The sequence below is a fragment of the Micromys minutus genome (assembly GCF_963924665.1).
Source record: "Micromys minutus genome assembly, chromosome: 10".
Classification (NCBI taxonomy): Eukaryota; Metazoa; Chordata; class Mammalia; order Rodentia; family Muridae; genus Micromys; species Micromys minutus.
This window is the reverse complement of record NC_137979.1, coordinates 51,584,364-51,597,636: the sequence shown is the minus strand read 5'-3', so window position 1 is coordinate 51,597,636 and position 13,273 is coordinate 51,584,364. Positions and strand designations below refer to the sequence as shown.

At 48.8% G+C, this 13,273-nt stretch overlaps 1 protein-coding gene across 2 annotated transcripts in view; it reads left to right on the top strand.

Annotated features, from left to right (window-relative positions):
* MARCHF10 (membrane associated ring-CH-type finger 10) overlaps window positions 1-13,273 on the top strand; it is a gene marked incomplete at both ends in the record, with an annotated part of 82,025 nt that overhangs the window by 42,542 nt on the left and 26,210 nt on the right. The window contains 2 exons of one of the 2 annotated variants that reach the window (XM_080924523.1): window positions 6,609-6,761; window positions 11,805-13,161. In XM_080924523.1, coding sequence (XP_080780649.1) covers window positions 6,609-6,761; window positions 11,805-13,161 — 1,510 coding nt within the window. Of the gene's footprint in view, window positions 1-1,632; window positions 1,968-6,608; window positions 6,762-11,804; window positions 13,162-13,273 lie in introns of those variants that run through there. The other variant, XM_080924524.1, reaches the window with a different exon arrangement.

The window sequence follows — 13,273 nt, the reverse complement described above, 5'->3', positions numbered from 1 at the left end:
TTCGGCCCAAGATCATGTGGGCCCATTGCTTTTTGGCCATCAGTGACGTCACTCACCATCACACGAATCCGAGGAGTAGCTGTTGGGACAAAACTGCTACCTCCTGGTCAGGAAGCAAGAGAGGAAGGGACCAGGATCCCACAATCCACATTGAGAACATCCTTCTATTGACCTGAGGACCCACAAGCCTCTGTCTCCCATCCTGAGCCGTGAACTATTAACAGGCAGACCCATTTTTTAAAAAAGAGTTATTATTTTATGTCTGTGAGTACACTGTAGTTGTCTTCAGACACACCCGAAGAGGGCATTGTATCCCATTATAGATGGTTGTGAGCCACCACATGGTTGCTGGGAATTGAACTCAGGACCTCTGGAAGAGCAGTCAGGGCTCCTGAGCCATCTCTCCAGCCCAGCAGACAGACCTTTAGAGGGTTCTAATCCAAACCCTAGCAGCGTTTGTATGTCAGGAAGAATGCATGTGTGCGTGCGTGCGTGCGTGCGTGCGTGCGTGCGTGCGTGTGTGTGTGTGTGTGTGTGTGTGTGTGTGTGTGTGAACTGTCCTGACCAAAGTGCACAGAGGAGTGCCAGAGCAGAGGCTTAGGCATCTTTCCCCGAGCCTTGCTCACCAAACACGAAAATGTACTGGTTCCTCAGGTGTGGGTGAGCTGAGACTATATTTCCACAACTATCATGTGCAGTGTTCATAGGGCTGGTCTGAAGGGGAACAAGGCTGAGGACAGCAGACATTAGCCTCATACTACAGAGGAGGGAACGGGTCCTAAGAATGTAAGCCATTGGTTCAAGGTGACCTAGCCGGCTGGTAGCAGGCATGAGGGAGTCACTCTGAATCCTGACTCCAGCAGGCATACACACTGCCTCCATCGAGGTTGGCAGTTAGAGTGTAAGGTTAGTGAGCAGTCATTAATTTCACCTGGATTCCTCTCTGGTCCACCTGCCTTCCCCCAAGCTTTTTGGTTCTCTGTCTCCATGAACCCACCTCTCTCTCTGTCTCTCTCTGTGTCTCTGTCTCTGTGTCTCTGTCTCTGTCTCTCTCCCTCTCTCCCTCCCTCCCTCTCTCTCTCTCTCTCTCTCTCTCTCTCTCTCTCTCTCTCTCTCTCTCTCTCTCTCTCTCCTTTTTTACAACAGAAACATCAAGTTAGGGTATGACAGCAGCCTCATACCAGGCCAGGGATGGGGAGGCAGTTGGAGAGCCAGGGGAAAGAACTTGCTGGAAAGGAGACCCTGCAGGCCACCATCAGTTGCTGCCAGAACAGCTCGTTTGGCTGGCTGCGGGAGATGAGAACACAGCAGCAGCTTCCTTCCACACGGGCTGCCTCAGGACGCTGTCAGGAGCTCGCCTGGGAAGCGTTTTCCTACATCTGCCAGGATTGCCTGGAGATGGTTTGAAGGTGGCACCACTTTGAAGGGCTCACTCCTTGTATGATCTGAGCAAGATGCCCACTGGGTAGGAGCCAGGTCTACTTTCACCTATGACACCAGACGCAGCACTCCCACCCCAAAAGACATCCCCTCCCTCCCCCTTTTTTGGAGTTTTTATTCATTCACAGACTTTTTTAAATGTCCTTTTCCCCGTGAATGCTGCGTCCTGACTGCTTTCTTTCTTTCGTGCAGGTGACAGCAGCGAGCATCCCCTGTTCTGTGTTGAATATTCCCCTTACTGCTCCGTCTTTGCTTTCTCCCCGGTCCAGCAGCCCAATACCAATTACTGCTGCCTCCTCCTGCCCCTAGTTCCACCGACCTCCCAAGGGGCGCAGAGCCCTTCCATGTCCCTCCCTCCGGTCATCTTTCCTACCTTTACCAGGCCGCCCCCAGGCCCACCAAGCCCCCTGCAGGGATCTCCAGCTTCTCTCTGCTACTTCCCTGTCTCCCAGCCGACTCCAGCAGAGACCCCTGTGCTGTGTCTACCAGGTCCCAGAAGGCCCAGTAAGATTTACCTCGTGTGGTAAGTCGCCCCAGCTAGACACACAGCACAGAAGAGTCAGGGAGCAGGGGACAGCAGAAGGCAGGTGGACAGGAGCAGGCCAGAGAAACACCAAGGGGGTGTGGTATGCGGGGAACAGAAAGAGGAGACAGCTCACTGACAGTTCCCTTTAGATGGGCGTCTACTAGAGAAAAAAGGAGTGAATGACCAATAAAATCCAGTCATCTCTGGAGATGCCTCTTGATTTCTGAATTCCTGTGTCGGACACTCTTTGGAACATCACCGTCACGCACCAACAGACTCTTCTGGGTCTGATGATACCCTTGGCCAAGGCTACCCCGAGCAGGTGACGCCAGGCCAGCGGTTCTGAAAGCACACATTCTGAAACTAAAAAACCCAGCCAGGACCACGCTGAGGAGGAACAAATTAAAGGGCGCAGTGGGTATTTATGGTTCCCCTTTCTGCCTTCTTATTAGGCTTTGCATTTCCTAAAATCAAAAATTCCCACCTCCTGAGTTCCAAAATAAAACATATTTATGGCACATAATTAGGCTTTAATTAAGATCTCCTCTGGGTATCTGAGACAACATACGCTTCCAGCACACGCAAATAGGCAAATAGACGCGACCTATTCTTTGTGCTGTACAGAAAGCTGCCTATTAAACCCAGGCAACGCCGGCTACGGCAACAAAGCTGCAACTCTTCCCGTGATCCAAAGAGAGCTTCTCACAGAGGCATCGAGCAGTGCGATCTCGGCCCTTCTCGGGCACTGGGGACAGCAGTGAAGGTGGTAGTGAGAGAGAGATTCAGGAACACGTTTTCCTCTGTCTGTTTTCAGTGTAGCCGTCAGGCACTGGGTCTGTGTGGAGCAGGTAACGGGAGGAGCGGGGCAGTTAACAGGCGCAGGCACTTGATTCTCAGTCGTATGGACATGAGGCTTCCACGCTTTTCCCTTTCCTGATCAAATTATGAACTACCAATGACAACTCCCTGGCAGTATCATAAGAATCGAGGGCAGACAGCTTTTATATGGTAGCTACTTGGTTTCCAGGCTGATGGATGCTTGGGTCCTGGAAGAAATCATGGGCTGTATGTTGTCCGGAACAAAGGACATGCTTTTTTAAATCCCCTGGCAGACGAGAAAACAGAGTCTCCTGACAAAAAACATTCACCTTCCTTGCCATTGGGTGGAAGGCTCATCTCTTGGTTGAGCGACCGATGGCTTAGATTTCCTTCATGATTAATATTCACACCGTGCTGTGATGAGGTCCCATCCTAGAAAGTCCCAACAGTCTGTCCACATAGGTGAAGAGATTAAAGACCTGGTCTACATGACATCTGGAACTCTTAAATCTGTGTACATCAACTATATCACTGAGGCCACTCCCTTTGTGACCAAATACACAGACAGAGAAAACATTTCCCGTGAGTTTGCTTTCTTCTGAATCTCAAGGGCATTTGCAAGGCAGAGGCCCACAGTGTAGCCATAGTTGATCATAGCCATGAAGGTCATGACCAAGATGTCTTACTCATCCTTGTGAACCCTCAAATTATCATATAACCAACAAACAGAGGTATTTGTTGAACAAATTATAAAAGGACTTGCTATTTGCCTTTTGGATTTTTTTTTTAACAAGAAAACTTATAAGATAGAACCAACAAGAGCTACCTAGGAACAAGAGCGTCCTCAAATTATTAACCCTCAAAAGCTCCATGACAATGAGTTTCAGCGTTCTTGTGGAAACAACTTCCGATTTACCGCTCTTAGTGCTACTATATGCTTCCTGAGTGACGCATCTGCCAGTTTCTATAGCTGTAGGCACCAGATGCCAAATCAGGCCATGTCTGAATATTATTGCTAAATATTACTGTAACCTAATGATACGAACAATCCCATTTTACAGCTACGGAAAATAAGGTTCGAACTGCCAAAGGTCGGGGAGCAGGATTCAGGCTCTACTAACAGTGGTGGGTTTTTCATCAGTACACCTGGCAAAACAATGTCTAGGTGTTCAGTCGTGTGTGTGTGTGTGTGTGTGTGTGTGTGTGTGTGTGTGTGTGTGTGTGTCAGAGTTAATGCACACTATGTGTATGCAGATGCCCACTAAGGCCAGAAAAAGGTGTCAATTCCCTGAAACTGGAGTTAAACATGGTAGTGAGATTCCTAATGTGGGTGTTGGGAAACAGACCTGGGTCCTCTGCAGAAGCAGTTAGTATCCCTAACCACTGAGCCACCTCTCCTGCCCCAGATGTTCATTCAGCGTCATTACTTTAGTTTGTAGTTTGGGAAATCACTTAAGAGACCCAGTGCTTTGAGTAAAGAAAGCAGCATTACGGATGTCAAAAGCGACTTTGAAACCAAATGAGCATTTTAATTTAAAACTTAATCTAATTTTAAAGTTCCCCATAGTTTGGGCTGAAGGCATCTTCTTAAGCCCTGTCAATCATTTTAGGCAATTATCATTACTCCTGGACCATGGCATGCAACTCGCAGGCTGGCTCAGAGACTAGCTTCCTTGAGGAATTCACAGTCTACTGAAAGAGAAAAAAATAACCAAGTTTCCAATATTTAAATATTAGAGGTGATTAAAAACCAGGAGTGAAGACACTAGTAAAGGTAGAGTCGAAGCGCTTGGTGGTCGTAAAACCAGACCTTTGGTTGGTACTGTCTAGGAAGCAGGGGAGGCCCTGTGGAAGGAAAGGTCTCTCACCTATTGATGTGGAGGGAGTATGAGTGGGTATCAGGGCTATAAGACATTTCCCCTCCAGGGAGGTGGAAGATGGCTGAGCCTTCTGCTGAGATCACAGTGACATCCCTCCAGGACCTTTGGGCTGCACCCTGACTTGCTCACTTGGCCTGAGCCCCGGGCCTGGCCTTCTTCTAGTTCTGTCTCTTCCTCGGCGTGGAAGAAGAACGTGGCCAGTGTCTGGGCCAGCGAGATGGCTCAGTGGGTAGACACTGTGTGGGAGCATGACACTGAATTCAATAACCAGAACCTAGGTAAAGGTGCAAGGGGAGAGCTGAGTGCATGCAATTGACCTCTGGCCTCCACGTTCCAGCTCCACACCTATGTCTCTGTCACACACACACACACACACACACACACACACACACACACACACAGACACTCAGCACAAAAAAATACAGCCCTAAATAAACTTTAAAAGAAGAATGCCCCAACTTCTGCCTCTGTTGGCTGAGAGGTGTGAAGCAGATTTTGATCTCTAAGAGCTTGGAAGAGGGACAGGCCCTGGTGAGGGAGAAGCCTCTGGCTTCAACCAATGCATGCTGAGACACTATTGCAGACAACAGACCCTCTTCCCACCCACCCCCCGCCATGCTTCCCCCTTTGCCCTAAGTCGGCCCAGTGCTCCGTCTCCCTCTTCCAGGGAGGGGCACCGTCTCCGTCGTGAAGCACAGCAGAACCCACTGGGGCCGGCGAGAGAGAAATAAGTTGGCCTGATCACTGGATTGAGTTGGGTTTTCACGGGGCGCCAAGGAGAACTCGCATGCCTTCCTGTGTCTGAGTAGAAACTATTCCCACAACCTCAGACTACGGTCAGGAACGTAAATCCGGTTGTCTTCAAGTGCCAGGAAAGTCTGTACTCCTTCCTGCACACCAGTCAAGAGTCCATCCCAGCCTCGCCCCTGTGCCGACTCCTGGCCACCTCTATTCGTGAGATGTCTGAGTCTTTAAAACAGGGAGGAGCCAGGAAAATTCTCTTGGGAGATGGAGTGCAGATGTTGGTGATTTAACTGCCTTGTGAACCCAAGAACTCATGGAGATGCTTGGAAAACAAGGCACCCTCCCCCCCATTCCTGTGCACTGATGCCAAATACATGTGAAGGAACTGGACGCCACTCACGCCAACCCGAAACCTGGCTCCAAATGAGAATTACAAGAAAGTGTTGACTGGGAGCTTGGTCCACGGTGGTCACTTGTCTTCCACGGAGGTGGGTGGGCATGCGGAAGGACAAAGGCTCCCAGGTGCTTGAGAACCTTCATAGAACATGTCTGATGCTAACATACAGTAAGAGACAGAGATACCCTGTTACAAAACCTAGTGAATACCCGGGGGAGGAAGGACATTGTGCACCAAGCGCCACCTCTACAGCATCAGCTCCCGTGGGTGGGAAGATAGAATCTTTACAGTAAAGGAGAGAGGAGCTGGAGAGATGGCTCAGCTGTTAAGAGCACTTGGTGATCTCCCAGAGGACACAGGTTCGGTTTCCAGAACCCACTTGAGTGGTTCATAACCTGTAACCCCAGTTCTAGGCATCTGACACTTTCTGGCCTCCGTGGGCCCCACAAATTCCCAGACTCATACATCTTGGTTTTTTTTTTTTTTTTTTTTTTTTTCCTTTAAATGATGAAAGGAAACATTCCTTGTCCCCCTTCCTGCAGGAATCATGGAGTCTATGAAGCCTTGGGAAGTAGTCACAGTATTTCCGTTATTTCCGGTAGGAGAGCTGCACCAAGCTTTAATGGCTACAGAGGGGTCAAACTTGATTTCAAGCCCTTCTCTTAATTCTCAATCCCACCCACACCCCCACGTATACACCACCGTCTACCGTCTTTGGTGATTTTTTTTTTTTTTTTTTTTGATACAGAAAGTGTTTGTTTTAAAAAAAGAAAAGTTATTGAAAAGCTTTTGCACCTTTCAGAGGCACAAGCACCAAAGAGTTTACCAAGGAAGAGGAGGCCAAACCTGGGGAGGCTGACAGTCAGCCCAGAAATGCACAGCCCTAGAGCGTCTGGGGAGAGGAGCAGGCAGAAACCACAGCTGTCAACAAAGGCATCAGGAGTCTTGGGAGCAGGTAAGGACTGGGGCTGTCACCGAAGTCTTCACAGAGGACTGACATGTGCTGGCACCTTGTGGAGACGGTGGCTTTCAGCCATCTTTGCTTTTATGAGTTGCAGACTTACCTTTAAGTGAAATGTTTGAAAGGTCAAAAGTAAACCATTTGATAGCAGCCTCCAAGAGAGGCTGGTGGGAAAAGGAGTGAGTGGAGTTGATCTTTTTTATTCCCCCTTTCTCTCTCCCGTTACACCAAGAGAATGGCTGCCTGTGTTTGAGTGGACTCGGGGCTGGGAGGAGGCAGAGATGCAGCCCGCAGCTCTGGGGAGGTCCCACCAGGCTATAGTGCCCACACGCCCATCAAGAAAGGATTGATGTCCATGGGTGGCAGACTGCTCACCTCCCTCCGGGAGCTTCTCACTTGAGATCCAGGGCAACCACACCAGCAAGATCTTTTAATGTGTAAGAAATAGCTTCAAAGGGAAAGCCGGCTTCATTTCAAAGGAGTAGCTTAGTGGAGCCTTCCTCTCTGAGTTTCAGGCCTGAGCTGGCATCCGAAGGCCCATGCCATGCCACCAGCTAACCCTGCCTCCCTCTCCTGCAGTGGTGATTCCTTAGGACTCAGAGAACATGGCACAACACAGCCCACCTTCCATGAGAGAAACCACGGGCACTGCACCTTATTATCAACCAAAGCTGGCAGCCTTCCAGCTTGTGAGATACATTTAAAAACATGGTACTGGATACAGACAGAAGAATTAGGGGTGCTTAAATGGCTTGGAACTGGAGGCAACTAAGTACTCATGAACCTGTGGTGGCAATCTAGCCTCAGGGGCCCAGGGACACAATGTCTCCAGGAGGGAAGGGCATAAACCATAGAGCAGTCTGCAATCCTAAAACTCTAATTCCCCTCTTCCTCCGAACAATGGGGTCCTGGGTGGTCACATGATCCCTCCAAAACTCCAGCTCTATCCCCTTAAAAAAATAAAGGTGAAGGATCCTGCTTTACCACATTATTCCGATGACTTAGTGAAATAAAACCTAGACCAGTGCTGGATACACAGTAGACCTGTCTATGTACAAGGCACAGAATGATCACTGGTGTCTGCCTACCTGCCACCTTTCCAATGGCCATGAGTGAATTTGAAGATATGGCTTGAAACCTGGGGTTCTCCATGCATGAAGCATAAAGTTTATATAAGTCCCCGTCAGTACCCAGGACATGTCTTTACGTCGGGGTCCACTGGGGATTTGTACAGTGGGGCCCCTCACCAACCCCCAATTATAGAGTGCCCTTAGTTCCTTTTCTGTAGTATGACAGTGACTGGAATCATCCTGCGGAGAGATTTGGGACAAATGGGACCAAGATAATATACAGAAGCTCTGAGAAATCAAGTTTCCAAAAGAAAAAAGAAAAAAAGAAAGAAAGAAAGAAAGAAGAAAGAAAGAAAGAAAATCACACATGAACACATAAGGGAAAGGGGAAAGGAAGTTAACACAGTTTCACAGGTGTCCATATAACTAACAGGCATATTTTAAGTGTAGTCTCAATAAATGTCTAAGTTCATGTGTGAGTTAACTTCCGCCTACCAAACTGGCTAAGGTTCTAAAATAATGGTTGATGTTGGCAGGGAGTGACATTGACTTCCTTGTCAAAAGCCTCTGGTTCATACCTTTCAACCTAGAAGTTCCAGTCTCATCAATTCAGACACACACACACACACACACACACACACACACACACACAAAGCAGTAAAAGGTAAGTTAAGACGTGACATATTCATACAGTGTACCCTTAAACTACATTTATGACAGTATTCTTGAAAAGTAACAGCAACAAAATATTTGAGGGAAGAGTGTGTATACTTACTTGCATGTACAGCAGTAAACCACCTTTGCATTTTGTGGTTTTTTTGGTTTTTTGTTTTTTTATTTTTTAACAATGACAATGCCTCTAGATAAGGGTTACAAGTTCACATGTCTTCAGGGAGCAGATACATATAGGAAGAGAAATACAAAATGGGTCTTGAGGCCTGTGGTACTTTCTTCCACCTCAAAACTCTGAGCCACAGCACTGTTTCAGAGTGACGGTAACTTGGGGGTTCTGAGTTTTCAACTCACCCTTGAAGTCCAGCACCTGAGTGATGTGCAGCTGAGCTTTTGGTTATGGGAGCGTGAGACCATTTCATCTTTTCTACATGGACCACATTTATAACCAAAAGGGAGGCAGGAAAATATATTGTTAGAATCCAGGGCAGTGCTGGTGAAGTTCATGAGGAAGCCCAAGACCAAAGGCATAGTCCTAAGGCCAGATGATCGTGCTTCCAGTCTCACCTCAGAGAGCCTGGGCCTCCTGGGGGCAGCAGCCACTCAACCCACAGCTAGAGCCAAGGGAGGGCCTCAGAGCTACAAGGCAGGGCTATGAATAGCATGCCCCTGGCATACCAATTGAGTATTTATTCCTAACCTGCAGCTACTGAAGTCTGCTCTCAATTTCACACACACACACACACACACACACACACACACACACACACACCTCTGAGTTCATTTGGGTGTATCACAGAGCACTAGCTCCTCAAACAAGGATCAGCTCAGTGGCCAGCTGGTTGGGCCATGCAAGCTCAGACAGCTGAATGCTTGTGTCCGTGAATTGTTGACACATCTCTTATGGGGGTTTATAAACCCGAGGAGGGGCCCAGTTGGACAGTTTAACTGATTTCTGGAAGGGCTGATGAGTAAAGATTCGCACTGTGTTTCTGAGTGTCCCATGCAGCTAACAATAAAAGAGGCTTAGAGACTATTAGGACGTTAGAGAGCCGAGCTCCGGATCCCCTGCAAGGCACCTCAATTAAAGGCAGTATTGACTTGGCCCCAGCTGAGCCAGCTGCTCAGTGGATTTGCATTTTCCCCAGCCGAGCTGTTATCAAGAACCTTTGGGGCCCCATGGCATCCTGCCCACTCAACAGGCTAAGCAAGTGATAAGGACAGCAGAGCTTCATCAGATCTGCAGAGCAGAGAGGAACATGGAGAGGTTGGCATGCCGGTAGGGAAGAAGAAGAAGGGGCGTCACAAAAGCACTTTCAGTTTTTTACCCACATGGGGTGAAAGCCCCTTACCATATGCACACATCCCAGTAGATCTCAATGGCCCTCTTTTCAGTGAGAAAATGGCAAAGCCTGTGGAAGTTTTTAAGGCATTAACCAGGGTGGTGGTAAAGAACAAAGAGCCCTAGCAGGCCTTGGCTCAAATGCTCCCTACTTCGCTTACTAAGACTCTGACTTGGGCAAGTCATTGACCTTCCCTTAACTTCAGCACCCTCCATGAGAATACGTGAGTTCAGCATCTAGCTCATAGGGCTTGCAAGGTTTCCCTGGATGAACTGGCTGGGATGGTTTAACAGATCAGTGTGACTATTTGGTAAGAAGTGTTTATTATTTGTACATTGAAAAGTCTTTTTAATGTATATGTGTTTCCCTGTATGCAGGTGCATGTGGGGGAGTGTGTGTGTGTGTGTGTGTGTGTGTGTGTGTGTGCCAGAGGACAAGGTTAGGTGCCACTGTCAAGAACATGCCTCATCTCCCTTGAGACACAGGGTCTTCCAGTGGCCTGAGGCTTACCAGTTAGGCTAGATTGGCTGGCCAGTGAGCCCCAGGGATGATCCTGTCTGCTCTCCTCAGGTCTGGGATTAGTGTGTGTTGGGATTCTGTAAACCCCACCCCTCAGTTACCTAGCAACAGCCAGGTATACCCCACCCCTCAATTACCCAGCAGTGGCCAGGTATGCTCCGCCCCAGTGACCTGACACTATAAAAGGAGCTGCTTGACCCCTTTTCTCTTGCTCTTGTGCTCTTGCAGCCTTGCTCTCCTACCCCTACCACTCTTCCCTTCCCTTCCCTTCCCCCTCCCTCCACGTGCTCATGGCTGGCCTCTACTCCTCTACTTCCCTCTCTCTCTCTCTGCCTCTACCCCCCTCTTAACTCTCCCATGACCTGAATAAACTCTATTCTGTACTATATCATTGTGTGGCTGGTCCCTCAGGGAGAAGGGATTCCCAACATGAACCCCCCAGAGGCATCTCCCTTGCCCCCAGGCCTCACCGCACCTCCATGGGCCATATGCCCCCCACTCTCTTTCTTCATCTTTCCCCTAACATCATCTTTTCCTTACAGTGTGTGTGCCACCCCCAAAACTCCCACCCCTAACAACTTTACATGAGTTCTTGTGATCCAACTCAGGTCTCAGACAAGTGCTCTACGGACTGAGCCATTCCCCTTAGCCCTACGAAGTTACGTTTTGGATTGGCGAGTTTACTGATAAAAAACTCTGGCTCACTGGACACGTGGCCAGTCCCTTCTCTCTCCATCTCCTCCACTTTAGAATCCCAAGGTGGGCACTCTCGGGCAGCCAGATGTTATTCATTTACCAGAGGCAAGTGGCAAAGGAGAGATGATCATTTCACTTGAGATTGTATAACTTTTACCTGCACTAAGCAGCAAGCGTCATCACAATCCTTGTGGACCTGGGCACTAGCTTGCAGAGTCACCTTTCCAGTCTGTACTTTTGAGGAGGTTTTGGAAAGCCGTGGATGAAGTAGGGATGCCATCAGTACATCTGGGAGGGATTTGGATGAGAAAGGACCGATTGGTTTGGGATCCTCGCTCCCACACTGCTGCATTTGCCATCCTCCACTGAGCTGGCCTAGAGCTGGGTCCTGCAGAAAGGACCTGTGGCTTCTCCAGAACCAGCCACAGGTGTGAACTCAGCCACCTACGTGTGAACTCATGGGTGTGAGGCCACAGGTGTAAGCCCATCAAACGTTGGAACTCACAGGTGTGAGTGTGACCCTCACAAAGGAGAATCCAGAGGCAGTGAAGAGAAAACCATGAGGTTTCCCTCCCATGCTTCTGGTACCTCCTCTACTAGGCCTGCATGAATTTTCTTTTTTTCTCCGGGGCTTTTTCATTGTTGTTGTGTTTGCCTTTGGTAGGCTGTCATGCTTGGCAGAGAGGGGCCTCTCTCCCATGGGTGCTTTTAACAGAATTTGTCTTCTCTCAACACAGACCCAGTTGTCCAACAAGAAAGCCTGCTGTGTACAAATGAGTCTAAGCTAAAGAGGCCAGCTCTTAATAGAGAGAGAAGAAACTTAGTCTCATCCTCACAACTCAGAAGAACGGCTGGGAAACCCCTTGAGAGACAGAAAAAAGGAGACCCAAGTGCTTGTCCCCAAAACGAGCCCCACACTGCCCTCTCACAGACTTTCCAGCCAGTGAATGGTTCTCAAGTGCTAAATGAGCCCTTGGGACCCCCGTTCCTCCCCACCACCGTAGTAGGACTAAGAAGGGCACCGTTTACGTTCCACGACAATGAAGATTTTTATTCTGCATTATCATTAAACAATGAACAAGAGAACTATGACACGGAAGAGGAGACTTACATGGAGGAAGAGCTCCTGATGGCTGGGATGCGCTCTCCTCCCAGCTACAAAAGAAGCCGCTTTCTCGGGACATCAGCCGCTCAAAATAGAAATGTGGAGGAAAATGTTGAAAACCTCAGAGAAAATGCTCTAAGATGGAGTGAGCCCAGCCCTGGATCTCCAAGAAAAACCAGTGCCACGGAACCAGCAACAAAGCAGCCTTCTCTTGGGCAAAGGATGCTCCAAGATACCAGGCTACCCAGGGAGTTGGCTAAAGACAACCCCAGTGGAGACCAAGATGAGAAGACCCCTGTTCGAGGAGACACCAAACCGGATGGTGTCATCCAAGTCAGTGCCGAAGACATGTCTGGCAGTTGTGTTGTGGAAGACAGGTCTGCCGTTCACAACTACGAGAGAGGCTGGCAACATTACTTAAGCGGTTCTAGGAACTCAATCGACTGCTTACTTTCCGGGCGACCCGCAGCTCCAAGACCGTCCATGAATCCCTCTTACAATACGCACGGGTCGCTGCTCCATTCTGCTCTGATGGATGAAATCCCAGCAAGCTTGTCTATGTCGTCTATCCTAGTTCCAAGTTCAGACTTCGAGGAAAACCTAAGGTTCAACGTACGCCGGCCGCTCTCACCTATCAGGAATAGAAATCCACCGGCCACCGCTGAAAGCCGTAGTGATGAGGCCCAGGGAACAGAGCCGCTGGTTTCAGCTAGTTGCGCTCAGGAGTCTCTATTACCGGCAGATGTACCAAATCCACAGAGCAGTGTGGCCTTAGGGGACTCTCCCAGCTCTCCTACAAGAAGGCATTTACAAGGCCATTTCTACATGCCTGGGTCCCTGCAAGAAAACATACCTTTTACTTTCTTTGCGGTGTCTGATTTTGCAAATCAAAATGATAACGGGACCAGTGTTAGAGTCTCTGCCGTCATGGATGAAAAGGCCACAGAAATAAAGGCAGACCCTGAGAAACTCAGGAAATTGCAGGAAAGGTAAGGATTTGTTGTAACTATACACTCCCCCCATTCCACTCCCACCCCTACCCCGTGTTGAGATAACCATTGCTTTTATTAGAGAAATGTGGGAACTTTACATCGAAGCCAT